The sequence below is a fragment of the Amphibalanus amphitrite genome, unplaced genomic scaffold, assembly GCF_019059575.1.
Source record: "Amphibalanus amphitrite isolate SeventyFive unplaced genomic scaffold, NRLGWU_Aamphi_draft 000001F_arrow, whole genome shotgun sequence".
Classification (NCBI taxonomy): Eukaryota; Metazoa; Arthropoda; class Thecostraca; order Balanomorpha; family Balanidae; genus Amphibalanus; species Amphibalanus amphitrite.
In genome coordinates, this window is record NW_024881499.1 from 2,142,501 (window position 1) to 2,167,533 (window position 25,033).

Below are 25,033 nucleotides of genomic sequence, written 5' to 3' on the forward strand. Positions count from 1 at the left end.
CTTTCATCGTATCATCGCAGCCATCGTGGCCCTGTCATCATTGTCCGGGTGGTAAACTTTAATATGCCGCGGAACACTGCCCATTGAACAGGTGCAGTTGCATTGTAGCAGTCATTCTCATCATAACAAAACAAATCATCGTCACGCTGGTACGAAATATACGGATTAATGGGAAAACGTAATGTTTGGAGAGTTTTTGGTATCTAGGTAATTGTGTTGCAAGAGACAATGTGGAGCTTCACGTTTGCTCAAAGTTGTCGCTCATTTTTTATTATACGACTCTGGGTGACTTGAGGCAAAATATTTACGTCGTACGCACAAGACATGGCTGAATAAAATGGTGAAGCATTGTGAACACAGGAAGCATTTGTTCACGTTGAGATGGGAACTGAAATTCTGCTTCGGCTTACCTACCAGATAGCGCGACGGCCTCAGACCTGTCCTTCACCGTTCGATCTCGTGAGCGGAAGCCTTATGTATCGTAGCCTCTTCCCGCTGGCAGTTTTGGTCGTGTGTCTATATTTTCACGTGATTCGGTGATCGATGGCACGACGGCATTGTGCTCGCGGCGACAGCGCAATATTGTCCCGAAACGGTCCGTGCCAATCGACCCGCTCATCTCTGCGGCATGGCAGATTGCTGGCGCCGATCGAGCGTTTTTGCGGCAAATTGGTGTGACGTACCGCGAGACGACCCCCGCAGTCCTCGCTGTAATGCGAGGAGTGCACGGACGCTGGCCACAGCGCTTATTTACTTATTCACGGTACGGTCGGCTCGTTTCACTGGTGGGCAAGATGAATAATGAGACCACGCAAACGATAGGGAACGTGTGGTTTGGTTTGACGCAGGCCGTATAGCCAGGGCCAGTGTATTTGATTCGGCTGGATCTGGCCTAGAGAACTGATGTAAGGTGACCTGACGCTTTATCAAACAAAACGCACGATATTCAACGCGGCTGGACGTGTCTCGTGGCAGACACGGTGGTAGGTAGATGCCAGATGCGCAGCTCTGCGTCCAATTTTGTCCGAGTTATTTACAGACAGCCAGACATCGACCTTTGGGCCTTTGACTTGACCTCCGAGCTCCGAGGCCACCGCTTCATCCGGCATTCTTAAGTTTTATATTTCGCCGGGTCTCCTAACGGCGAATATGCTGGTATTTAGCGAAGCTCTAGCCCAATTCGGGTCAGAACGGTGAGGTACGCCCCCCCCCCCCCCTAGGGAACAGGGTGCGTGTAAAAAAACGATAGGCAGGGGTAAACGTATCCCCTTCCCAGACGCCAGTAGCACGGCGCGTCCGGTTAGAGAGCTTACCTAATTGCTGTAGCTGCCCACAGATGGCGGGGCTGTAGTGCCTGAGTGGTTATGCTAGCCCGCCGATCCCGTGTGTGCTGCGGGACAGCCTACCTCCAGCGGGACGTTTACAATGTTCATGCTGGCGCTGTAGCGGGTGGCGCGCTTCCAGCGTCTCCTCTCCGACTGTCACGTTCGCCTCCAGCGCCGAGATGGTGCCCGTGCTGCTCTAAGGCGTCCTCACCCTCACCTGACTCATCACCGTCCGGGCGTTCACCTCGGACGGCAGCCTGCCGGCGTTGGTGGTCTTCTTCGCGATAGCCCTTGCCGCCTGTCTGTCACTTCTCGCCGTCGGCCCCTGCAAGGCGAGTGAGCGGCCTGTGCATGTGAACATTGAAGCGATGCGTCCCGTAAGAATACGTGCGCTAAATTCGCTGATAGCTCTTCTTACCCAATTGACGTCGCCGCTCGGCCTTTTTTCGTACATATATAATTGATTTTTGAACTGATCACTTGTATCATGTATGCCATTCTGTTTAAAACTGAGTAGCGAAAAATTATTTACTTTTTTTTTGCACCAAGATATTGGCATCATTTTTTCAGGTTCCCATCCCGTGGTCACCAAAGGTACCCGAACGAGAAGAAGTTTTCTCAAGAGCACAGCCATATTACTTTCTCTGAGCAAGTTATCACGCTAGTACCTATTTTTTTTTTTTTGTTAGGCTGTTTCGGTCTAATGAGACCAGTTCAGAGCCGGAAGGATGATAGGAATTAGGGGGAGACATGGGCGGGCAGCCCTGGTGACCCGTTGGAGCTGAGCCCATCACGAGGCCCCACCCAGCCCCCTCATGACGGTCACCGTACCCGGCTACGGGCCTGCTCCTAGGGCAACTACCCGCATGGGGTAAAGTTGCCCGCCCAGCCGGGAACAGGGGGTGGAGGCGTGGTAGATAATGATTTTAATATACTGAGGATGGAAACGACGGAACGGATGACGCTAGGTATGTATGCATATAAAGATCACCAGGTATCAGCGAGAATGATGGCTCTCCGTTTACAGCAAGAGCCGCAGTGAACGTTTATGTATTGAAGTGCATTAGCGCCCTTGACAGGCAACAGACAGTGCCAGAGCAGACTGTCAGCCTAGTCTGAGCTCTGAACTCTGAACTAGCTGTATCCCGCAGAGCATTGCTCAGAGCGCAGGTAATCGCATTCTCTGAGCTGAGTTGCCGACGAGATCGGCGTCGCCACACCAGCACCCCTGGCGGCCACAGCGCGAGGCGCGGTCGGGCCCGCGGAACTGACTCAGCAGAGTGGCTCCGGCTCTGGCTGGCTGTGGACGGGTCACTACGTGTCGGCGGCACTGTGGGTCGGCGGCTCTACTAGCCGGCGGTACTTCTTCGCAGGTACTAAAGGTGCGTCCGCCCGGCTACTATTCCTCTTATTTATCTACTTTTTTTAAGAAAAAGGCTTACCTACAATAACGCGTGTAAATTCAGACCGGTTTCTCTGAAAGAAAGGCAAAAATGTACCAGCTACACGACTGCTTAGCTAGGACATGTTCGGTGCTCTTTTTGGCTCTTATTCGATGCTGGCTGCTCCTCAGCTGTTCTTAAATCTGGGATGAACTGTTTTAGTCATTTTACCACATTACATTTTACAGCTTGGGACGGGTCATTTTATTACTTGAATCGCAATCAACACTATTTGGAGCTTTGATATTACCATAAATATCATAAAAGAAATTAACCTTACTCTCATAATTGACCCACCCCGAGCCTATCGATTTTCTTCATAACTATGTAGATACCCCCGATCGAGGGGTAGGGGTCGATTATAATAGACTAACTTTACCGTTTCACCCTTGACTGAGTAAAGGCTTTGCGAAAAAAGGGCCTGTGGCCCGTCACAGGACGCAGCAGTATCCAATTTCAGGGTCTCAGGTCAACCAGTTACCTATGAGGTCAGTTCAAAGACCCGTATGGCCCCGGTTTTAGAAAGTACTTCGCTAGAAACGATCGTAGAGCAGTGATTTTGGTACCATTCTTCATGCGTAGGCGCGTTGAATGATAGGCGTTTTGTTCGGGAAAAACTAGCAGGACGTTGGCTTCTGGTCACGGCCAGGCCAAAATCACTCAGGTAACGGAGCTGCGTGGTCATATTCCAGGAGTTCATATTGCATATCAGTCTATCTGTCAGACCTTTTGGAATCTATGTGTGACTTTTCCAACCCGCTAGCTCGTTTAGATTGATTTCACGAGCTATTCTCGATATGAAAAAGTTCGAAGTCAGTAACCTAATTACGAGCGAGCGAGCGCAGCGAGCGAAGCGAGTCTTTTCAATATAAGGGGAAAATCTCAGTTTGAGCGGCCCGGCCCGGCCCGGCCCGGCCTGTAACGCTTTTGAGAGGCTTATATCTGTAGCGGGGTGTCGGGCTACTGATCAGTGTTTGTGCGAGGCTGGTCATTCACTGGCGGGCACATAGACTGCTACACACAGTACAGCGGCATGGGTCACAGGGTTGGTGGGCATTCACGGTGGGATATTAAAAGGTTGCCTGATGTTTCTCTCTGCCTACGCTCCCTTCTGTTATATTCTAACGAAATCTCAAAAATGTCTATCAATCAATGTTCCAGCGAAATCTCACAATTGTGCGTCTATTGTTCTTAAGTTATCCCCTGAGTTGAGGGTGCCTCCTCCCACTGGATATAACTCATTCACGCTCTCACCATTAATTCTTCATTCACACGGCCACTCATTCATTCTTCCATGCATCGTAAAAATATTTCAGGTGGCAAACCTGTCCCTCCCCCGTTTTCCTACAATCCCCCAGTGGTACCCAGGTTCAGACTAATCACTATACGCGTAATTATCCCCCCCCCCAAAAAAAACAGTTTGAAGACAGGAACTTCCGTTTACGTATCAGTGCATACAATGGATTTCAAAATGGGTCATTGTTTTAATTTCGTAAGGTTTGTTCCTTTACTATGCTCCGTAAATCAGCCGAACGCTTCGTTATACTCGTAACACACGAATAGAATATTACGAACCACCTCATGCTTCGGCACTCGAGTTGAGTTGACCATGCCCAATGCCTACACAAAGAAAGGGAAAACGTCTCCGGCCCGCAGCCCCGAGACCAGGGCTCGCAGGAGACTCCTTAGTCCGGCTTTCCACGGGGGACTCATTAAATTTTGAAACCGGGTTGGGTTACTAAGGTCCGTCCGTGATACTAATGACCGCATCTCGCACCAGCCATAGTTCAGGGTTTCCGGGCCAAACCGGCGATCTAAACGGGTTAGCCTACGTCGGCTATCTATCAAGACGACACTCGTCTTCCACGCACGCAGGTCCTCTCGGGGACATCCTGCACTCGGCATCCATCATCGACTACCAGCACATAGATGCCCAGAGCCCTATCTATCCGTGGCTGGTAGTTAAACTGTCGTCACAGACCTATTCGAAAGGACCAGAGCATGGCCGGAGCTACTCGACTGACTGCGGGTGGCCAGCACCGTCTGACTGCGATCACCCGACTCGAATACTCGGTATCTAATGTTTACCCCCGTCCTGCGGCATTACACGTTTCTTCGCGGGGCATTACTCATCCGGCGGCATACGATCCCTCGCTAGAACGCCTGGGGTCCTAACCACCTCCGAAACTATCTACGTCGCTCTTCAAATGACGTCCTGCGCCGCTCACTTGAGGGACCGATAGCGGACCTACCTAACGTTTTGAAACCGGGCTGGGTAACTAAGGTCCGTCCGTGATACTAATGACCGCATCTCGCTCCAGCCATAGCTCAGGGGTTCCGGGCCAACCCGGCGGCCTAAAATCTGCCCAGCCTCCGAGGCTGTCAATCCGAGACGAAACACCATCATCTCGCGGCGACCCACCCGCCGATACACATCCCAGGCGACGGCTCGCGTGACCTTATCATCACCCACGGCTAACTCAATCGGGGACTAGCATGTGTGGTTCCTTCTTCGCAGTTGAACGTCAATTAAAAGATTTCGTTTAATATTGTACGCATTCTCTTCCCTTCCGCTCACTTCTCTCACCCGTTCCTAAACCGATCACTTGAATGTTCGCTCGAACTGTGGACGCCTTCAAAGGGACATACTGATGATAAGGGCAAATATCTCACCAGCCCGTCATCCAATCAGAAACCCATAATTAGCACGACCGACTTCAAATAACGTAACCCAACAAAATAAGGCAAATATTTCAGCAGCAATGTTCCCTTCCCGTGACAAATTCTCAGTAGGCAACTGCAACCCATACCCTGTTCCCAATACCTCAAGTAAGTGCAAGAGTCACGTTGGCAGGCATATCACTCACAGGGGAGCGACATGCATAGACTTACGGCCTCGCTATCTGAGTCAAAGTCGGGTATTCTATTCTCAATGGGAAGATATGGAGTCCTATTATCCTTACGGCTTACAAGCTGAAATCAAGCTAGCATCTTACCCTGATATGAAATAATGAAAATTTAAAATGTATAGGTGCAAATTGGTTAATAATTAAAATTTTAATTTTCATTTAATATTCACCATCGAACACGTATCGTTGTACATATTAACGCTAAATAATTAATTTTAAACTAGCCTTTCAATGTACTCTGTCGCTCTCTCCCATCTAGATAACACCTTATTGCGTGACGTCATCCACTTTCCACCATAAGGTGCCGCACTGTAGCGTTCGGTGTATCATGCGCAGTATTCATAATAACCCAATTCCGACCTACCGACGCTCACTCAGAGCCGGAATCAGCCCGACCCCGTCTCTCCCCTTTGTTGACGGCGCGAGGGATACCAGCGGATCATTAGTGGGCCAGGTTCGGCCGCTGCCGGCCGTCCGCGAGACTGTTCACCGGCCAGCGAGACAGTCCGCCGACCCCAGTTCATGGGCGCACCTCCGCCTGGTTGCCATAAATATCTTCCTCCGATCGCTCGTTGTTATCGGTGCTGAGAAGCCAAAGAGCGAGAGAGAGAAAGAAAGAGAGAGAGAGAGAGAGAGAGAGAGAGAGAGAGAGAGAGAGAGAGAGAGAGAGAGAGAGAGAGAGAGAGAGAGAGAGAGAGAGAGAGAGAGAGAGAGAGAGAGAGAGAGAGAGAGAGAGAGAGAGAGAGAGAGAGAAACTATAGCTAGTAGACCAGCACTCAACAGATCATAAACCAATAGGGCTTCATACCGATTGACCGACGCGACGGACCGGTTTATAAATCGCCGTGTTTATTTGCAACATGACCAAATGTCACTGATTAACTGCTAACAAATTTAAGAGATTAGATATTTATTAACATTTCCAACCGAGTTTATAATTTCACTTTAAATTTGATCGAACATGTTCCTACTAATTATCCATGACATTGCCAAAAATTGGTTCATTGCGATACTAGGAGGAGCTAATTAACCACAAATATAATATTGTTTTCAACATGTTCATCGTACATTAAATGCTACATCGGAACCTGTTTCGCTACTCTGTATCCCACATGAATCCACCCGTAGTTAGGGTGGTGACGTCATCAATCCGGCTCGGTGTCCAGCGGCCCGCACTCCCTTCACACCGCGCCGGCCGCCATTTGCGGGCGCCCCCGCGCCGAGCGGGCCGGCCGGCGTCTGTGCGCCGCCGCCTGGCCGGAGCGTCCCCTCCCCCCTGCGTGTCCTTCCCCCACTACGCATTCCGAGGGGTGAATCGGCGCGGCGGCTGGCCGTCAAAACATGGGACCGGCAGCGCGGCCGCCGAGCGAGAGACGGTCACTGGGGCGCTGGAGCTCATCACTTGTCAGTGAGAAGCAATATCCTTTGTGTGCTGTCGGTGATCGCATTCACTATCAGTGACCTAATTAAGTAATGCGTCATAATCGTTCGTGATATGAAAAGATAATTTAAATCGTACACAGGAACAGCAACACGATGAATATGAATTATACGCTAGCCGAAGTAAATAATTTAACATTTATACTCCTGTAACATTTATACTCCTGTACCGATGTTCATTGTAACAGACAAAGAGTCGTTTCCAATTTAATTAGATTCTACTTATTTCTACATACAAAATGACACCAGCAGTTAACGTGAATATAAAGAAAAAAAGGCATTTATGCTTTCGGAAGCGGAGAATAATCACACTTTGGCGCGTTTAATTATTAAGCAACCCTTCAAGGACAAAATAATGAGTTTATCAGCCTGCGTGCCCAATTCTATGGTCGATTGCTAAGGATAAGAAATAAACAAAGATCTCATGCGTACAAAGAGCCGATGAATTGGTTTCGCTCTCAGTTACATTATCGGGAATAGCTCGACCAAATGCTGAAAATTTCCTACTGAATATCGTCGTAAATGCTTACCAAAACTAGTGGAAACCTTAAATTCCTAACAAATGTTTCTCGATGATGAAGCATTTAATAAAACAGTGCAAAGATATACCACCTAAATATGCAGTGTCAGATCCGTGTTTCGCTGTCGCGCTCGCGGCTTCCCCGTGACATTCCTGGGTTTCCCGTCATATTGATCCGTCATCAACACATCCTCATCAAAAATGTGTTTACATTTTACTACGCTATGTATTTACAATTAAAGGAACCAGACAGATTCAACGTTAAAAAATGCAATTCCTACGCGATAACTAGGACAGCTTGTCGTTAAAAGATATGTTCAGCGCGAAAAGCCAGACAGTTTCGCCGATTAAATTACCAACCTTTCCTTCATGATTCACAATATCCAAACATGGCTAGTGGCTACCCAATTATAAGCATTTATGAAAATTATTGTGGTCGACAATTTACAGAATCAGACAGCAGATAGCGCAGCTTCCGTTGAATACCCCCCCCTTTTTGTTTGACATTTTAAACATCCTAAATAAATCCCCTAACTGTGCCCAGACCAATTATTAGAAGGAACCTTTTTTTTAGAGAAACATCAGTGGGTCGGAACTGGGCAAAAGGACAGAAAGGTTAGCAGCCCAGCGCCCGACCAGATCCTGTCCAAACCTTGATCTGATGGTGAGGTTGCAGCTAGCCGGCTGATGTTGGCTGCTGAAGCTGTTGGTGACTCAAGGTTGCCGGCCATCGGGTCCTGCTGTCGCCGCTCGGTCCTCCTCTAGCCGCTGTTCTGACTCGTCCCCGGGTAGAACTGTGCTGTAGCGCCGTCCGGCCGACGGGCCGTGCGGCCGGTTAGGGCCGCCCGGGCCCAGCCGACGCCTTGGCCCGTCTCTGCTGAATCCTCAACCCTGACTCTGATTGTTATCTCTCCGACTCTTCTCTTCTCCTCCTGTATTGCAGGGCCGTCCGGCCACACGGGCCGTCCGGCCCAGCCGGCCTCCTGCCGTCGATGGTCAACACTCCGCTCCGAATCTGACTCCCAACTGTCCTCTTCTCTCCCCCTGGCCTCGTTCTCCCTCGGCTCCCAGTGCAGCTGCTCATGGCTGACAGAGGCGTCTTCAGGTACTGGTGTTCGTCCTGGTCTTCGCGTGGTCTCCTCCTTCTCCTCCTTCCTCCGCCTCTGCGCCCGGGTTGTTTTGACGGCCGGGTCCCCTCTTGCCCCGGCCGTACCCTTTTGGTCCGGCGTGGCCCGGGGCTGTTTGCCGGCGCGGCGGTGCGGTGACGCCAGCGCCGGCGCCCAAACCCCGGTGCACACGCCGTCGTCGCCATGAGAGAGGTGATGGAAAATATGCTAAAATGTAACGCCTGCGTTACATATCTCAGCAACCGCTGGACCGATTGGCCTGCGGTCTTTTTTGCTGGGTAGCCCCATCCCTTCTACCCCGTAATTGACTACTTTTGATACACCTCAGTGACCGTCATGGCACGTGCCACGTGAAAAGTCAAGGGTGTTCAAGCTGTTTTGCAAAAGTATAGATTTTGAGAGGCTCATATCTCAGCAGCCGCTTGGGCGATTGACTTGCGGTAATTTTTGTAGGGTAGCAGCATCCCTTCTACCAAAAATAGGATACTCTCGATGCATGTGGGTCACCCCCAGTGCACGTGCAAAATACAACAATAAGGTGTCAAATTTGTTCCCATTTTAATAACTCGGTAATTACTGGGGCGATTTCGCTGAAACTTGGCATACAGGTAGGCACCCACAATGCATTCCCATGTGTTGCGGTTAAGGTGCTACTGCACGTGCGCACGTGCAGGGGGCGCTTCCAGATCTCGAGAACGGCTGGGCCGATTGCGCTCAAATTTGGTACATGGTTGGGGACCGGTTAGTAGGGTGCCGTGCAAAAGTCATTTTGGACCCCGTTTGCACGTGCGCACGTGCAGAATGCCGCTTCCAGATCTCAGGAACGGCTGGGCCGATTGCGTTCAAATTTGGCACACCGCTAGCGACCGGTTAGAAGGGTGCTTTGCACAAGCCCGTTGGAAGTACCCTCTCGCCCTTCCGCACGTGCAGGGCTCACTATCTCGCTCGCTCGTTCTTCGCCCAAAAGGCGCTTTACTGGTCTGCTATGAAAATACGGCTAGTGTCACAGGATCTGGCTTAAATCAAAGATCAAGTTTGCTGACTTTCAACTATCTATCACTAACACACTAACACATTCCATAGAAATCGCGAAACAAAATCGCGAAGCCGGCGTGAATTAAAAAAAAAAACGCTCAAATAAAATGCCAGATATGGTGAATGAGCTTTAGCTTACACTTTTTGAATCTCCCAAGTGAGTTGGGTCATTTTTCGATTTTTAGGTACGTCATTTACTACACCTTTATAAGGTTACCTGTTGACCTGAGACCTTATTAACCCTCGCCCGCACATGCCATTTTCCCATCCTAGAACGCACATGGGGGGGGGTTGCCACCCCCCCGCGCCATTTCGTTCCTGTTGGAGATAGAGCTTAGCAGTAAAGACCAAAAAGATTCTTTGGGAAGAGACGAATCCAATGATACCCAGTTTTACCTTCTCAGGTCAGTCATTGACCTTCCAGGTCAGGTCAAACTAAAAAATGTTGCTGTTTTGGGTCACCGTTGGATATCAAGTGCGCTGCTTATCAAATACCGATGACGATGCTGTTTTCTGGTGCCAAGCCAGCTAGAACCTCTTTGTCACACTATCCGACCAGAATTTTGCTGCTGAGGTCATTTCAGGTCAAGTTAGGTCAAGGTCAATTATATGTGTTTGTATGTCTGTGTGTGTCTGTGTGTATACTGATGTGTGCACCGATTGTTTTTGGGTCCATATCACATGAAATCATGATCTGAGAAGCTTTTACCAAAAATGCAGTCAAAAAACTTCACAAAAAGTAAATTCAGCTTGCCTAAAACGCAATTATCTTAGATGACCTAGGTTGACCTTGACCCTGACCTTGACCCCTGTACATCGTCGAACAACATGTTCCATGATAGGTGGGAGGTAAGACTGGCAAAAAAGGCCGAAATCAGGGTGTCAAAAGCTCACAAGGCCCATAGCAAACGCAAGATGTTGAGAATTGGCCATTTGGGTCATGACATGACCTGAAAAACAAGGTCATATCTCCGAAACCAAAAATCACAGAAACTAGAAATTTTCAGTGGACATCAAGAAAGGATAGACGAGCAGCTATACGAAAAATCAGCCTTCTAGCTCTAAAAATGTTGAGTGCAGACCAGAAAGACTGCCTGGGGGGGTGGCAACCACCCCCCCCCCCCATGTGCGGGCGAGGGTTAAACTCTGGCATCAAGCTCCCTCCTGTAAAGAGCACCACGCCCCTTAACTCAAGCGAAGGAGCAGATGGGAATGGAAAGTCTTGCCAAATCTCCATTGCGCCGTCGAAGGATGCATGGTACTGCAAAATGGCCATGGCCAATGGGTTAGCCATAGCGGTTAAGCATACTTGTTTCTGGTCTTGGGGATACGGGCCGAATTTACGCCCTTTCTAGGTATGGTTTTGATCAGGAGGGTTGTATCAAGCTAATTTCTTCGTTGAGAAAAAAATGGTTAGACGTCTTTCGACCAATGACGGTGGCTTACATTCTACATATTGACAAAAGTTTTGTTTTACAGTAAAAGCAAAAATGTTACAAAGTCGATTATTTTGAGATCGCGGTGAACCTACCTCAAATTATTCGTGAGAACTGAATATGATTAACGATTTGGTCACACCGCTATTTCCAGCACGAGCATGGTCTGAAATCGAGCACTCAGCTAAATAAGAATGATCTGTTTCACCGTCATTTCGAGAGCAATCGGATTATTTTCAGCCCGTTATCGCATGGTCACAATAATGTGACTAGATGATTCCCGGTAGTATACCAGTATAACGCCTTTTGGGGCGACTAACGGAGCGAGCGAGAGGGTGGGCCTTGCACGTGCGAAATTGCGAGGGGGTACCTCCAACTGACTTGTGCACGGTACCCTACTAAGCGGTCTCTAGCGATGTGCCAAATTTGGGCACAATCGGCCCAGCCGTTCTCGAGATCTGGAAGCGGCACCCTGCACGTGCGCACGTGCAAAATGGGTCCCAACTGAATTATGCACGGCACCCTACTAACCGGTTCCTAACTGTGTGCCAAATTTGAGCGCAATCGGTCGAACCGTTCTCGAGATCTGGAAACGACCCCTGCACGTGCGCACGTGCAGCAGTACCCCAACTCTGGCACATGGATATGCAGTGCCTAGTGGGTGCCTACCTACATGCCAACTTTCAGCGCAATCGGCCAAGTAGTTACCGAGATATTGCAACAATTACAAAACTGACACCTCTTCGTTTTGCACGTGGCACGTGCATAAGGGGTCACCCACATGCATCGGGAATAGTCCAATACTTGGTAGAATGAGTGAAGCTACCCTATAAAAATTACCGCATGTAAATCGGTCAAGTGGTTGCTGAGATATAAGCCTCGCAAAAGCGTCCGCACGGCCGGCCGGCCGGCTGGCCGGCCGCTCATACTCAGAAATTTCCGTTAATCTAAGGAAAGACTCCGCTCGCTTCGCTCGCTCCGTAATCACTTGATCAAATCCATAATGCATCGATGCTCTTTTCTGAGTCGGGACAAAAACCAAAACCAGCTTCTAATCAATCTGAAATAGCTCAGCATCCAGCCGTTTCGGCGGGTATAAGGTTATATTAGGACCACGCCTCTGGGCAGCTGTACGGACCCTGATCACATCTGTAGATTACCTGGGGTTCTATCTACGCTGTACGCTGCAGTCCGAAAACCGGGTCGATGTCCCGGTCTTCCCCACGATTCCTGCGCGGAGAGTCTTACCCAGGACTTGTCCAGTGTTTCCACGGGGGAGGATCAGTCTGGACTTTCCTGACGTTTCTCCGAAGATAACTTGGACAGTGTTTACTTCCCCAGCATTGAGCTCCCGCGGGTTCTAGTGGACACAAAAGCATTCGTTATTATAAAAATAACCTTTTCCGTCATAGGAGAGAAGACTGTCTTCCACAATTGTTTTGTGGTTCTCGGCAGCTCTTTGATTTGCTTTCATGTATTTTCGGATACATTTCGTCTGATGATAAGGGTGCTGGGTATCTATGCAAGTAGCAGTTAGCCATCTGCACTGGCAGCCAAATGAAGGTGTAGCTGTAGGAGGGCGAGTGTTCTCTAACGGACCACGCAGCCGAGGAAAACGAATGGCTTCGAAAGTTTACCCTGCCTAATCCTTCCTCAGCAGCCTGCTCGCGGTACAAGATCTTGATAGATCTAGCAACGAAGGCATTAGCTCAAAAAGGTAAGGGAAATGTGCGCTGGTATCTTATAATCAATATAGCATTCGGATATTGGTTAACTTAATTGTATTGAAAGCTTGAGAACTTCCATGACGTGAAAACGCATCACTAGAAGTGTCCACCAGTCACGAGCTCAACGAGAGCGGGACCAAAAGGCGGAGTGTCTTTCTAAATTCCCGATAGTGTAAAGCACGGAATATATAGTCTACGACTGTCGTATACTATATATTTCGTGGTGTAAAGTAAGCTAAGGAGACTGGTAGGTAAGTACAGTCCGTGTGGAGGCTGCTCGATAGGGACTCTTTATTGACCGACTGTCCAAGCGTCAGCACTGGCAGCAGCAGCCCGGCGCTGGTTAGGCTGTGCCGCTCAACTCTCAAGTCAAGCGGCACAGTCTACCGGTACCAAGCGCCTGCTGTCAGTGCTGAGGCACTAGGGTGACCCTTTTTGCAACTTTTTTTTAGAAGTTAGCCAGCACGCCCCTAGATCGACGTGGCTTGATGCCCTGAGTACGAAAATACCATTTTTGACCAGAAATTTTGAATTTGGAAGCCCGCCCCAAAATTTAAAGATGGGAAAATGAGCACATTTTTGCGATTCTGGCACTTTCGGTGCAGGTATTCGATAGTTGCTATTTAAAAAGCATAGTGAAATGGCATAATATAAGTTACGACACTAATTCTGCGCCGGCATGGCAAGTTTCATGCATCTACACCCGTTTTACCGCTTTTTATCGCTGTTTTTTCCGACGAGAGTCAGCCGCCCGCAGCTCCCGAGTTTCATAGATCTGTCCATAGATGGCAGCACAATGGGCTTCACGTCTCGGCTTTGGGGAAGGTTTTCAGAGTGTCTTTTAGTGTTGTTTCCATTCCAGTATGAAGGAACTGGCATGTTTTTATGTTTTTGTCGCCATTAGCCCTATATTTGATCACATTTGTAATATATTCCAGCTTGAAAACTACACAATTCAGCGAAAAATCGCATTTAACTCGCGGTTGTTTCCAGTAACGTGTCTAACGGCAAATGAGAGCTGTCTGACCATGGGCTCTGGAACCTTTGGGACCTAGGAAATGGAACATGAGAGCACTGGGGCACCGTGTCCGCTTTAACTATGACAATAAACACTAATTATCCCATGGACGTTGCCAGGAAAGTGTGAGAGTTTGCAGCGTCTCTTGGCCATTTAACGGCGCTGTGCAGCCTGAAAAAGACAATTGTCTACAAATGAGATCTGTATTGCACGAGTTACCGCACTGTGTGCCCATAACATACTTCACATAAAATACGACGGACGCACAGCGCCAGACAAGCAGCGCTCATCACAGCGGGACGACGGAAAACACAGCATTGTATGTACAAGGTCTTTGCGCAGTAAATAAGTTTCTTATCGTCCGTGCCTGGCTTTTCCTGTCGCCCCGACCGGCGCGCCCGACTCCCGGTCTGCTGCTGAATTTGGTGCATTCAGCTCTCCGAGCTGTCTATCCCTCCTTCTCTGCTGTGGTTTTGACTGGGCGGTACTTCTTCTTCACCACCTGTCCTGGGTTTCGCCTCCTCCACGCCAGCTTGTTTAGCGCATGGCCGTCCTGTCGCCGAGCCCCTCTGACCTGCCCGGCCGCCTCCGTCGTCACTTTGACGGCTCGCTCCGTGGACTGCGTATGGCACGGCAGTCCGGTCAGAAGCGGGGTCTCCAAAAACTTCTCCAACTGGTCTCCGGTCATCCCTTGGGTCAGCGGCGGCTCCAGCGTGGCGCGGTCGAGGTCCACCAGGCTCCAGTAGGTCGCCGCTGAATCGTTCAGCGCCGTCGTGGCGCCCACGGACCCAGGGACTCGGAAGGGCCGCACGAGGCCCGGGACTGGTGACTCGCGTGTCGCTCGGATCCGCTTGATGACACCGACTGCTTCGGTCCGAACGGTAGGGTCGGCGTCGCCGAGCATCGCGAGTAAAACGTTCTCTTCATGCGCCATAAAGGCGTTGCGGCGCACGCTGGCCCGGAGCACCGGCAGGTCTTCAGGTCGGCAGTAGCGCTCCTGGCGGCGGAGCTCGGCGTGGAGGTGTGGCGCAGCGTGGACAGCATCGGACTTGTGTTTTATGGCCATCACCGTTGGCACATAAACACAGCACACGTACACCGCCAGGGCCGCCAGAGCATCGCCGGGTCGCTCCTGCGCCATGTAGTGTCGCAAGAGGCGACTTTGGGCGGTGTGCCAGCGGGCGGCGTAGAGCTTGCCGTGTGCCGCCGCAGCCACCCGTGGTGGGACGTCGTCCTCCGTCACGACCGCTCGAGCGGTCTCGTAGAGCAGTCGCAGGTCACTGCTGAGACTGTGAACCACAGCCGGTGGGAGGCTGGGGAAGTCGGGACAAGCCAGCCGAGGGAAACTCTTAATAGCCAGCTTCTGGACGTCCCCGGCTATTTGTCGTCCGATGGGTCCGGAGAAGGTTGAAGGCCCGGTGGTCTTGCCGTCCAGATGCTGGAAGAGCGCACGGAATGGCAGCTCGGCGTGGTGGCACAGACAGACCAGGCGTTGCAGCGGACGGCCCAGCAGGCGCTCGAAACAGGCCATCTGACCCATCTTCCAACCAGTGACCTGCCAATGAGGCCCAGTGACGCGTTAGCTTATGACAGTTTTATACAATTATTTAGAGTTAAAAACTCGACCGCTGTGGAATGAACTTGGGTGTCGAGCTCCATTTAAAATTTGTTTGTCTGAAATTAAACAAAGAAAAGTTTTTAAGACAGTACATAGGTACCCTTTTCAGTTATATTCGACGAAAGATCATTTCTGCCAATACTAGGAACTTAATAATTTGTGAATTAATAATTGATGTGCGTTTTCGGCGTTGAAAACGTAGCATGCAAAATGCAATCTATTATTTCTCATACCTGATTTGCTCCGTCGCCACCGAAGGCGGTCAGCCTCTCGCAGCTGACGCCTCGTTCCGCCAAAAAGGCGAGCAGCTTGTTGGCGTAGACCTCCCCGCTGTGTCTTTCTCCCGGCTCGCAGGAGAAATGTCCGATGTGGATGTCGCCGGGGTGCATATTGATCGTCACGTTGCCAACAGTGCGGCTGCCGCCTGGACTCAGCTCCTTGTCCTGGCGGCCGTCGCAGAACAGGGCCGTACATGCAGCTGTGTCTGCCGCCAGGCCTTGGAGCTTGTCCTCACGGCACTTGTCCAGCGAGTTCTGCACTTTCCGTTTCGTTACAAGTCCGCTGTTTTGGAAGCCCAACAGGCCCAGGTCTTCCTTTAGAGCTGTTAAGATTTTTGATCCTTTCCTAGCCCCCACGTGACTTGCGTCTAGAGCTTCGGCTGTTGCACGGAGAGGCTGCGATCCCTGCTGTGTGGCCTTTCTCGGAGGTTGGTAGCTGTCGTCCGAGTCTTCGCTGGAGCAGTCTGCGCTGCTGGCCTCCTCCCCCGTCCTCCTGTCTCCGGCAGCGATGACCGCCGTAGCAGCAACGGCAGCAGCGCGCTTGCAGCGACCGGCGGTGTGGTCGGCGACGGCTACGGCTGCGTTCTGGTGGTCAGGGCCGCGGCTGGGCCCGGCCGTGTCGCGTCCGCGCTGTAGCAGCCTTGCCTCAGCAGCCCGGCGTGCCTCGGAACGCCGCCGTGCGATCGTTGCGGTCCTGTGAAACAGAAAAACGCAATTGTCAATTCGAAATTGAAACTTGGGGATTATATCGGTGCGAAACACATAGATATCATAAACATGTATTTATCTGCCACTTACCAGTCCACAGGTCCAATATAAAGACGCCGCTTGGTGCGCTGGTCCTCGAGGAATTTCAGGTCTTCCTTCGACACGGGCTTCTGCGACCCGCTCCTGATGTCGAACAGCCGACTCATCTCTGCTGGTTTAGCGGTGACAAGCTTGCCCTTTCTTGCTCCGTGTTTTCGAACCATATCCTTCGTCTTCCACAACGTGTGAACCTTCTTGACAACCCGGAATCTCGCCAGGGTCGGCAGCGATGCGCGTCTCCAGATATCGAGGCACTCGTCCCCCACCTGTGCCAACAACGGTGACATTGCGACGCAAGATTCAGCCACACCCCTTTCGTTTCTCTCATCTGACCTTAAATACAAAATTCTGGCCACTATGTCTCGACACGTCGGAAGCTGATTTTTGGGAAGATTCGCTGGCTTGATGCCAAAGAGATGGTGTGTTTTTTTGGTAGATCGCAAAGCCCGCCGAGTACCCGCCATGGCGAAGCTGTGTCAGCGACTGCCGCCCTTTATGAGATTGACCCATTACGTGCGAGCGGCGCCTCGGGCGCTGACATGTGACCTAGAGCTGCTGGATTTATTTATGACGAACCGCAATTTTCTAAATCTGAACAAAGCATCTACCTTGCTAGTAGCAATGTCTCTCGTAACAGACTGAGTGCTCCCGCAAGTGGTTGAAAGGGAATAAACATGCATAGGTACCTATAACAGTTGTTATACATACTATACATATAGGATAAAATATAAGACTAATGGAGACAAAAACATAAAAATATGAATTTTTAATGCGGATATGGAAATGACAATAAAAGACACACTGAGAGCCCTCCATAAAGCCGGTACTCAAAATCCACACACTTTAAAACACGTTATTGAGCGTAAAAACGCATCATCGCTTTCGGGCACGCGTGTTTTTCATGCTTCAGTATGCATGCAAGGTGAAATGAATGTGATGGAAATGTGGTAAACATCGAAATGTACAAGTTTCCTTCTGCTGAAGAGGAAATAATAATACAAACCACGTCGAGAGCCAATCACAGGCGTCCCGTCCATGGTACGAATGTGCAGCCATCTACTGACCGGTTCTGAAAGCTCGAGCTAAACGGGCGGCCGACGCTCATCGGAAAATCTTCGATAAAAACTGGTAAAATGGGAGTAGAGGTATGAAACTTACCATGCCGGCGCAGAATTAGTGTGGTAACTTATATTATGCCATTTCACTATGCTCTTTAAATAGAAACTATTGAATAGCTGCACCGAAAATGTCAGAATCGCAAAAACAGGCTCATTTTTCCATCTTTAAATTTCGGGGCGGGCTTTCAAATTCAAAAATTCTGGTCAAAAATGGTATTTTCGTGCTCAGGGCATCAAGCCACGTCGATCTAGGGGCGTGCTGGCTAGCTTCTCAAAAAAAGTTGCAAAAAGGGTCACCCTACTGAGGCACATACATATATAGGTATTAGATAACCGGTGGATAAAGAGTCCCAACCTGCAACTGACCTCGTATACTAGCGATAAATATCAATTGTAGCACACATAACTATGTCCTTAACCCTCGCACTTATGGGGGTCGAACGGACTCCCTTCGGATATTTCGCGCAGAAAGCGGCCGATGGCGACACAAGTTTCAGTACACTCGAGTTAATTAATTTGACACCTATCCTGAGAATTTCATGACCCTGACCAAAACGACATGTGACCTGTTTCTCGCCAGACCATGTCTGGCCACGGAATCGCGATTTAGCGTACGTCGGCTCACATTACCTGCGAGTTTCTGCAGCCCTTTTGGTGGTTTTTAACGCTCAAACATGTGAAATAATGTTGGTCACATGCATTATGGTCAGGTGGGTGTCAAGGTTACGTGAAGGTCAGGTCAAGGTCATTGACCTTTGATGATCTTGGTTCACTTTATCGAGTTTTACCCAGAGTAGTTTTTGAGCTAATTTCGACTTTGGCCCCATTTGAACCTTTACGAAGTAGTTTTGGCTCCTTCGTAACGTGTTACGAAGCTGTCAGAGGTGGTTGACACGTACTACGAATACCCGTCACGACCCCTACTGGTTGACCTGACCTGACCTGATCCGTAACTAACATGAAATTCCTGATAAGCACCCTACAACTTAACCTCACTTTACGAAACACTAAAAGGTCCCGATTTTCCCGACTTTTGGGTAATTGACCTGACCTAGAACGTCAACCAATGACCTTGGACCTTAAAACCGGCTATCATCGGCTTCAGCTGTCGCCACGAGCAGCACGCTCGTTTTTTTCCATGAAGCTCTAGCTCGAAAGGGGCTGAACTGCAAGGGGGAGGGGGTCCAACGCCCTTGCTGTACGTTAGACGTTGGCAAAACACCAATATGGGAGAGGGTTAAAAGAATCTCGTCTAATAATGTTTCGCTGGAAGACAACTAGCTTTGGCTTTCAGGGGGAGCATTTTGCTGCACTTTAGCCTAAGCATCGTCCAGTTAACGCTTAGGGAAAAATCTAACCTGCATCTCTAACCTCTGTATTGACTTGCCCTCCGTAAAGAAGTGGGATGAGGCTATTAATATTAATATCTAGAGCAGGGTTGTATACGACTCAATCAATAGCAATCAATTCAATCACGACAAATTTGGGAAACCAATCAAATCAATCAAGTCAGAGCAGTTTTCGGGAATTGATTCAATCGACTCAAACGCGACAATGAAAGGAATCAATCAACTCAATCAAACGACTCAAACCAAGATATACATTAGGTTTTTTGCCCCACCAACTTGGAAAAGTGTCCATAGCAGTCTGGTGTACCTACCTACCTACCTACCTACCTACCTACAGAAGAAACAAAAATATTGTCATTTAAAATTATAAATTGCCATGCCATTCAAAGTTTCTATGTAATAAGGAAGGATACATAGTGATGGACAGGTGGATCATGATATTGAGGTTCAATGGGTAGAATTGGAGCAGAAGTTTCATTTAATGGGTGCAAAATAACCCAGTAGTTGACTTCAACAAACGCCCCTTAACCCAAATCACCACCTTTCACCTAAAAGTTGTCAATTTAATTTTGGCCATATTCCAGCTAAGTCATCAGGCCATCTACCCCATGTAAAGCCCCCGTCTGTCTCTTATCATTATGTGAGTTATGCGGAGCTCTTCTGAATTGAACCCTGGGCCTGAACATAATGAACCTAGCTAGGTTTCATGCCACACTGACACCATATGAAAGTGTTGAAAATGTGCTACAAATTTGACAACTTCATTAGGTATGCTTTATGAAGACAGCAGGAAAGCAGGTAGGTACCTACTTACCTGCCTAGATGTGTCACTGGCTACCAACAGTACCAACGAAGGTAGATAGGTTATGTGTGAAGAATTCAAAACATTTTATTGCAATACAATTTGAAACTGTTAGGACTGGGGGATAGGGAGGAGCATTAAAAATATATTTAAAAGGAAATGGAAAGGACAGGGACTCTGGAACCACAGGATAAGTTAAAGACAAAGGAAGTAGGTACAAATTAAAACGCGAAAACGGCACGGTGCGACTGCGAAAAAAAAAACAAAGAAAACGTTGGACAAAACGTTTTGCCGATAAGTATGCTAAGCTTTTATAAATCCTTATTCTACGTCTTTTGATTTTTTGGTAAGATGACGTCATTGATTATTATGTTGTATGGTAGGTCATCATAAAATAAATCGGTTGTACAACACCAATTTCGTTTTAATTATTATTTCATTTGAAATAAAACCACTTAATAAAATTCGGTAAAATATTTTAAGGAAAATGAAATATATTAAATATGTTATGCTTAGGCTCTCAGGAAAAAAGGATCAACAAACGTTCTGCTGCAAATTAAACAATGCAGCAAATTAGCTATTAATTTACGTAAACGTAATTAACGAGACGAAAACGACGCTTTTGTTTCAGTTATTTTTGTAGGGGTTTCAGATATTTATAGAGTTCAGTGGGTTGTTTCTGAGGAGATGTGGAGGTGTGAATTATTAATTAATCACACTTTATTAGTATATAGGGCCTTGCACTTTATCATCTGGATTAAAAAAAAGTTTCCTGCTGAGTGCAGAAAGGTAGGTAGGTGCATCGCCAGGTATTATCTCATCCATGGCCAGGTTCAATCACAGGATTGGAGCAGTTATTGCAGTTGAAAGTCAAAGTTGGCTGTTCATGTTTAGGCCCTGTTCTTTATTTGGCCATCTACCCCATATTGCAGTTGTGATGACAAGCAGTTTTCAGTGTAGTTTTGTGATCTTTGATGTCATCAATTGGTGTCATTATTTTTTGTCAACTAAAACTTATTTCAACTTTCCATTCAATCGACTCAATCATACGAGTCACTCTAATTTTCGGGAATCAAATCAGTCAACCAGTCGCTAAAGTCAAACGAGTCAGTCAACCAGTCATCTCGAAAAGTCAATCGACTCAATCCAATCAACTCAAAATACGCGTTGAATCAAATCAATCAATTCAATCGACTTGATTGGTATACAACCCTGATCTAGAGTCCCGTATCTTATACTGGTGATCTTTTTTGCTGGCGCTAATACTTGACACTATTCTGGAGAACGACAGACGCAATGCAGCTTACGTAACGCCCCGTTTCCAATAACGACTAGCCTTTTTCTTGGGCATTGCGCTCTCGCCTGCGTTTTTAATTTGGCTCCTTGCCGATAATGACAGGCTTACTGATAAATGATGCCGTGATTAATTACACAGGTAAGTCTAATTCAAACCGAATGCCAGCCAACAAAGCAGAAATAGTACAAAAACGCAGTTTAAAATGGGAACAATCATCAGTTTAATTCTTACAATAGAGCACAATGTGAATACATTGATGCATAAGGAAATTCACGTGCAGCCATAAGGATTCATGGAACTATTAATTATTTTAAGTACTAATCACTCATCTAGCAATACAACGTAGATTCCTTTTGACTTCAAATGTCACATGTCAAATTTGTATTGGTTGATGTACAGGTCTCGCGGGTTTTAGCGGTAGGTCGCACGGCGAGCGGGAGGGCAACCAGTTCCGCCTCTGTATCGGTGACCATTTGCTCCGCCCAGTTACTCGCGAGTGCGTACTACGACACATAGTAAAGTGGGGAGGGAAGGGTCAGAGTGGCAGCCTGCGTAGAGACTAGAACCGGTTTCTATCGTCTGGGCCGGCGACACGGCATGCGGTCAGGGGACGGGGAAAGGTCAGAGGTCACTCACAATGTGCAGTACCGCGTTCCGTCCTCTCTGCGTGCTGACCAGCGCACGACCTCGGCCGTTGGCCAATCGGCATTGAACGGTCAAGGCCACCCGTAGCCAGCGGGCGGAGTGAGCCGGCAGCGTGCCGATCCATAGGTAGTCGTTCAAAGTTTTAGTCGCTTACCATTGAGGCCGGGAGACGACTGTAATGTTATTTCTTGGGACCAGTTCTGTCATTAACCCGCGCCCCGTTAGGGTCTTCCAAGTATCGGTCCCATTGGGGGGAGTATTTTGCCCCCCCCCCTTAAGATCTCGAGAACCACGCAAAATAGCGACAAGCAGCAAACGGTGTTGGATGGCCCCAACGAGGAAATACACTTTGGCTCAGTTTCATTGACCTCAGTCAAACCGATGACGTCACAGGTCAGGTCAAATGTCGAATTTTCACCGTTTACAGGCATTTCAAGAAATGTGTTGTAAAATCAAGTAAAATGTATAATGTCATTCATCGATAAGGAATTGATGAATGACAATTTTTGATGGGGAAATGTTCGTCAAACACATGTATTTTGCTATTTGGGGTCACTGATACCAGGTCAGGTCACAGAGGTCAGGTCACTGAGGGTCACAATATGAAAATAACTACATATTATGTGATGCATGTTTTCTGGTTCATTTTACATGACAAATGCGATTATGTGGGTCAGGCAGCCTTTGGGGCTGCAGTTTAGGTTATGTTCTGGTGAAGGTCAGGTAAAGGTCAGGTAAAATTTGGTCAAATTTCTAATTTGATATTTTTGCATAAAATGGGCATCGATTCGATGTAGCTCGTCACGGGAAGGCTAATGGTGGTCTTTGTCAGAGGCGGATCTAGCTCCGAGTTTTTTTTTGGGGGGGGGGGGGCAAACCATAACAATTTATCGATTCTTTCCATGCATCGTCCATAGGCATAATGTTAAAATTATGCCATTTGGGGGGGGGGGCAAATGCCCATTTTGCCCCCCACCTGGATCCCCCACTGGTCTTTGTTTTGCGCTACGTGGTCTAGAATTGCTAAAAATTGAGTTAAAAATTGACGTTATCAATTTTGAACGTTTTTTTTTTTTTTCGCTAAAACTTGGCCAAAAAAGGAGGTATCGATCTACAATTTGTGATGTAGATCGAAGAAAGCAGGGACTATTATAAATGTTTTCCGTTTTTTTAATTCGATTTTTTTTTGCTATTTTATAACAGAACAATTTTTTATTTGTGGGGTCAAAATCTCAAAGGTTTGAAAATCCCAGATTGCAGTTTTGTAGCGCCTTCTTTCCTCTACACGACAAGATAGAGCTTTGAAATTGCTTGTTCATTGTAGCTTTAATGAGCGTTTCAAGATTTCATGTTTTTTGCTCATTTTTGCTCGAACATGACCTCAGTTTGACCTCAATAACTCCTCACCTAAGGTAACCTAAGACTTGAGATTTTGTGTGAATGTGTCAAATTGATTTCCGGCAAGCTACTGAAAATTTGGCGGGGCTGCGCGCCGCCGTTTTCTTGCTATTCAGGAAAATACACAGGGGGGCTTTATTGCCCCCCCCCCCCAACGGGGTGATCGGGTAAACCGTGACCTGCTGAGGCTGGAGGTCGTTTCACAACAAAGTTTTGTTTTCTGCTGCACTATATTTCCACATTTTTTTTTTTCACAAAACTGACCAATAGATATGTTGCATGAATGAAATTGCTGTATCATTAAAAGGAAACCAGGCGTAAAAGTTTAGTAACATCACTGTATGCTGATTTTTTTTTGCGTTATTTTCAGAACAAAATCGAAGTGAGCCGCTAAAAAAGCAAAACATATCATTGTTTATATAAGAATATGCTATAACTCGCACCCATATCGGCGTTTTCGCAGGCGCTAACGTTTGTGCGGGGATGGATCAGACCCCACAGTTGATCGGCTTTTGATCAAAGTAGAGCTTCTTGAAAAGAAGGAGCATGTTGCACGTGACGAGAGGAAGCCGATGATACCCAATTTATAGATCATAGGTCATTCGTTGACCATAGGTCATACGTTGACCTTCCAAGTCAGTTTAACCCTATTAGTGGCAGGCTCCTGGCTACCCCATATTAGTGGCAGGGGGGGGGGGCTGTTTACGACCCCCCTTGATATCTCGAGATCTAACCGGCCGATTTTCAAAATTCAAACGGCATTCGATTTGGCTCAACGAGATCTACATTTCTAAAAAAAAAATAAAATTAAAAAATGTCAATAGGGGGGTAGAGGGGGGTAAAAACGGGCAAATTGCAGATACATTTTAGACTGTTTATCACGGCCAGGTTTCTGAACCAATCTTAACGCAACTTTTGCCGATCGATAGAGAATGAACCAGGAATTCACATGGATCCTAAAAATATGCATTTTCAAAAATCATAGGCGTATACAGATCATTGAGATTGGGGGTACACAAAAAGTATAGTAAATAAGGTTTTTGTTGGTACTGTTTCTAAAAAGGGTGGCAATGGTTTTGTTATGTTACAATTTTCTTATGAGAGAACGACTAAAATTGTATTGGTCATGCATAGGCGGTGTCAGGGCACCTATGTTGGGAGGTAAAAAATAACCCCCCTTTTTGGACGCCTGGATCCGCCTATTATAGCAAAAACGTGTCAAAAGAGGATGCACAATAACTTTGTATATGTTATCACATGATACCTTTCATTCACTGTTCGTAAAACTGGTGCAGCATCGTGATCTTCGCCCAAATGACTCGCTTCACGAATAGGACCCCCAATTCCCAGTGCTCTGGAGCCGCCCCTGGTAAAGTTATGAACTTGAAATTTTCAGGGAATGTGCCCAATTTAGTTTTAGGAAAAGTCAGAAAATTTCAGCATCGTAGCTTCAGCGGTTTCGGAGATATTCCCGAAAAACCTGAGGGGTGGATAAAAACAACCCCCCCCTGCCACTAATAGGGTTAATGACTCAATAGTCGGAAGGGTCTAGACCTGTCTTGAAGTTTTTGTCGTTAGCTTTTATGGAGCTTTCGGTATAAGAGAGAGAGAGAGAGAGAGAGAGAGAGAGAGAGAGAGAGAGAGAGAGAGAGAGAGAGAGAGAGAGAGAGAGAGAGAGAGAGAGAGAGAGAGAGAGAGAGAGAGAGAGAGAGAGTGAGAGAGAGAGAGAGAGAGAGAGAGCA

General features: G+C 47.9%; 3 protein-coding genes across 4 annotated transcripts in view; 2 read left to right on the forward strand and 1 right to left on the reverse strand.

Moving 5' to 3' along the window:
- Positions 1–177, forward strand: part of LOC122388439 (condensin-2 complex subunit D3-like) — a 22,929-nt gene extending 22,752 nt beyond the window's left edge. For both annotated transcript variants that reach the window (XM_043379548.1, XM_043379623.1), the window contains exon 17: positions 1–177. This exon is cut by the window's left edge and continues 851 nt beyond it. The gene's annotated coding sequence lies outside the window, so the exon portion shown is untranslated.
- A 2,431-nt stretch (positions 178–2,608) lies between these two features.
- Positions 2,609–25,033, forward strand: part of LOC122388611 — a 37,865-nt gene continuing 15,440 nt past the window's right edge. Inside the window, exon 1 of the mRNA XM_043379852.1 lies at positions 2,609–2,707. The gene's annotated coding sequence lies outside the window, so the exon portion shown is untranslated. The remainder of the gene's footprint in view (positions 2,708–25,033) is intronic.
- On the reverse strand, positions 14,146–18,095 carry LOC122388524. The gene is made up of 3 exons (XM_043379747.1): positions 16,674–18,095; positions 15,831–16,569; positions 14,146–15,534 (listed from the first exon to the last, which is right to left on the reverse strand). Exons 1-3 carry the CDS (start codon positions 17,144–17,146, stop codon positions 14,428–14,430), a joined length of 2,319 nt encoding a protein of 772 aa, XP_043235682.1. The 5' UTR covers positions 17,147–18,095; the 3' UTR covers positions 14,146–14,427.

What these genes read in the sequence shown, in the direction of transcription:
- LOC122388524 (XM_043379747.1), bottom strand. Translation starts at nt 17,146, where the DNA reads ATGGCGGGTACTCGGCGGGCTTTGCGATCTACCAAAAAAACACACCAT. An exon ending in TATATTGGACCTGTGGACTG is followed by an intron (nt 16,570 to 16,673) that starts GTAAGTGGCAGA and finishes TCTGTTTCACAG; the next exon opens with GACCGCAACGATCGCACGGC. An exon ending in GTGGCGACGGAGCAAATCAG is followed by an intron (nt 15,535 to 15,830) that starts GTATGAGAAATA and finishes CCTCATTGGCAG; the next exon opens with GTCACTGGTTGGAAGATGGG.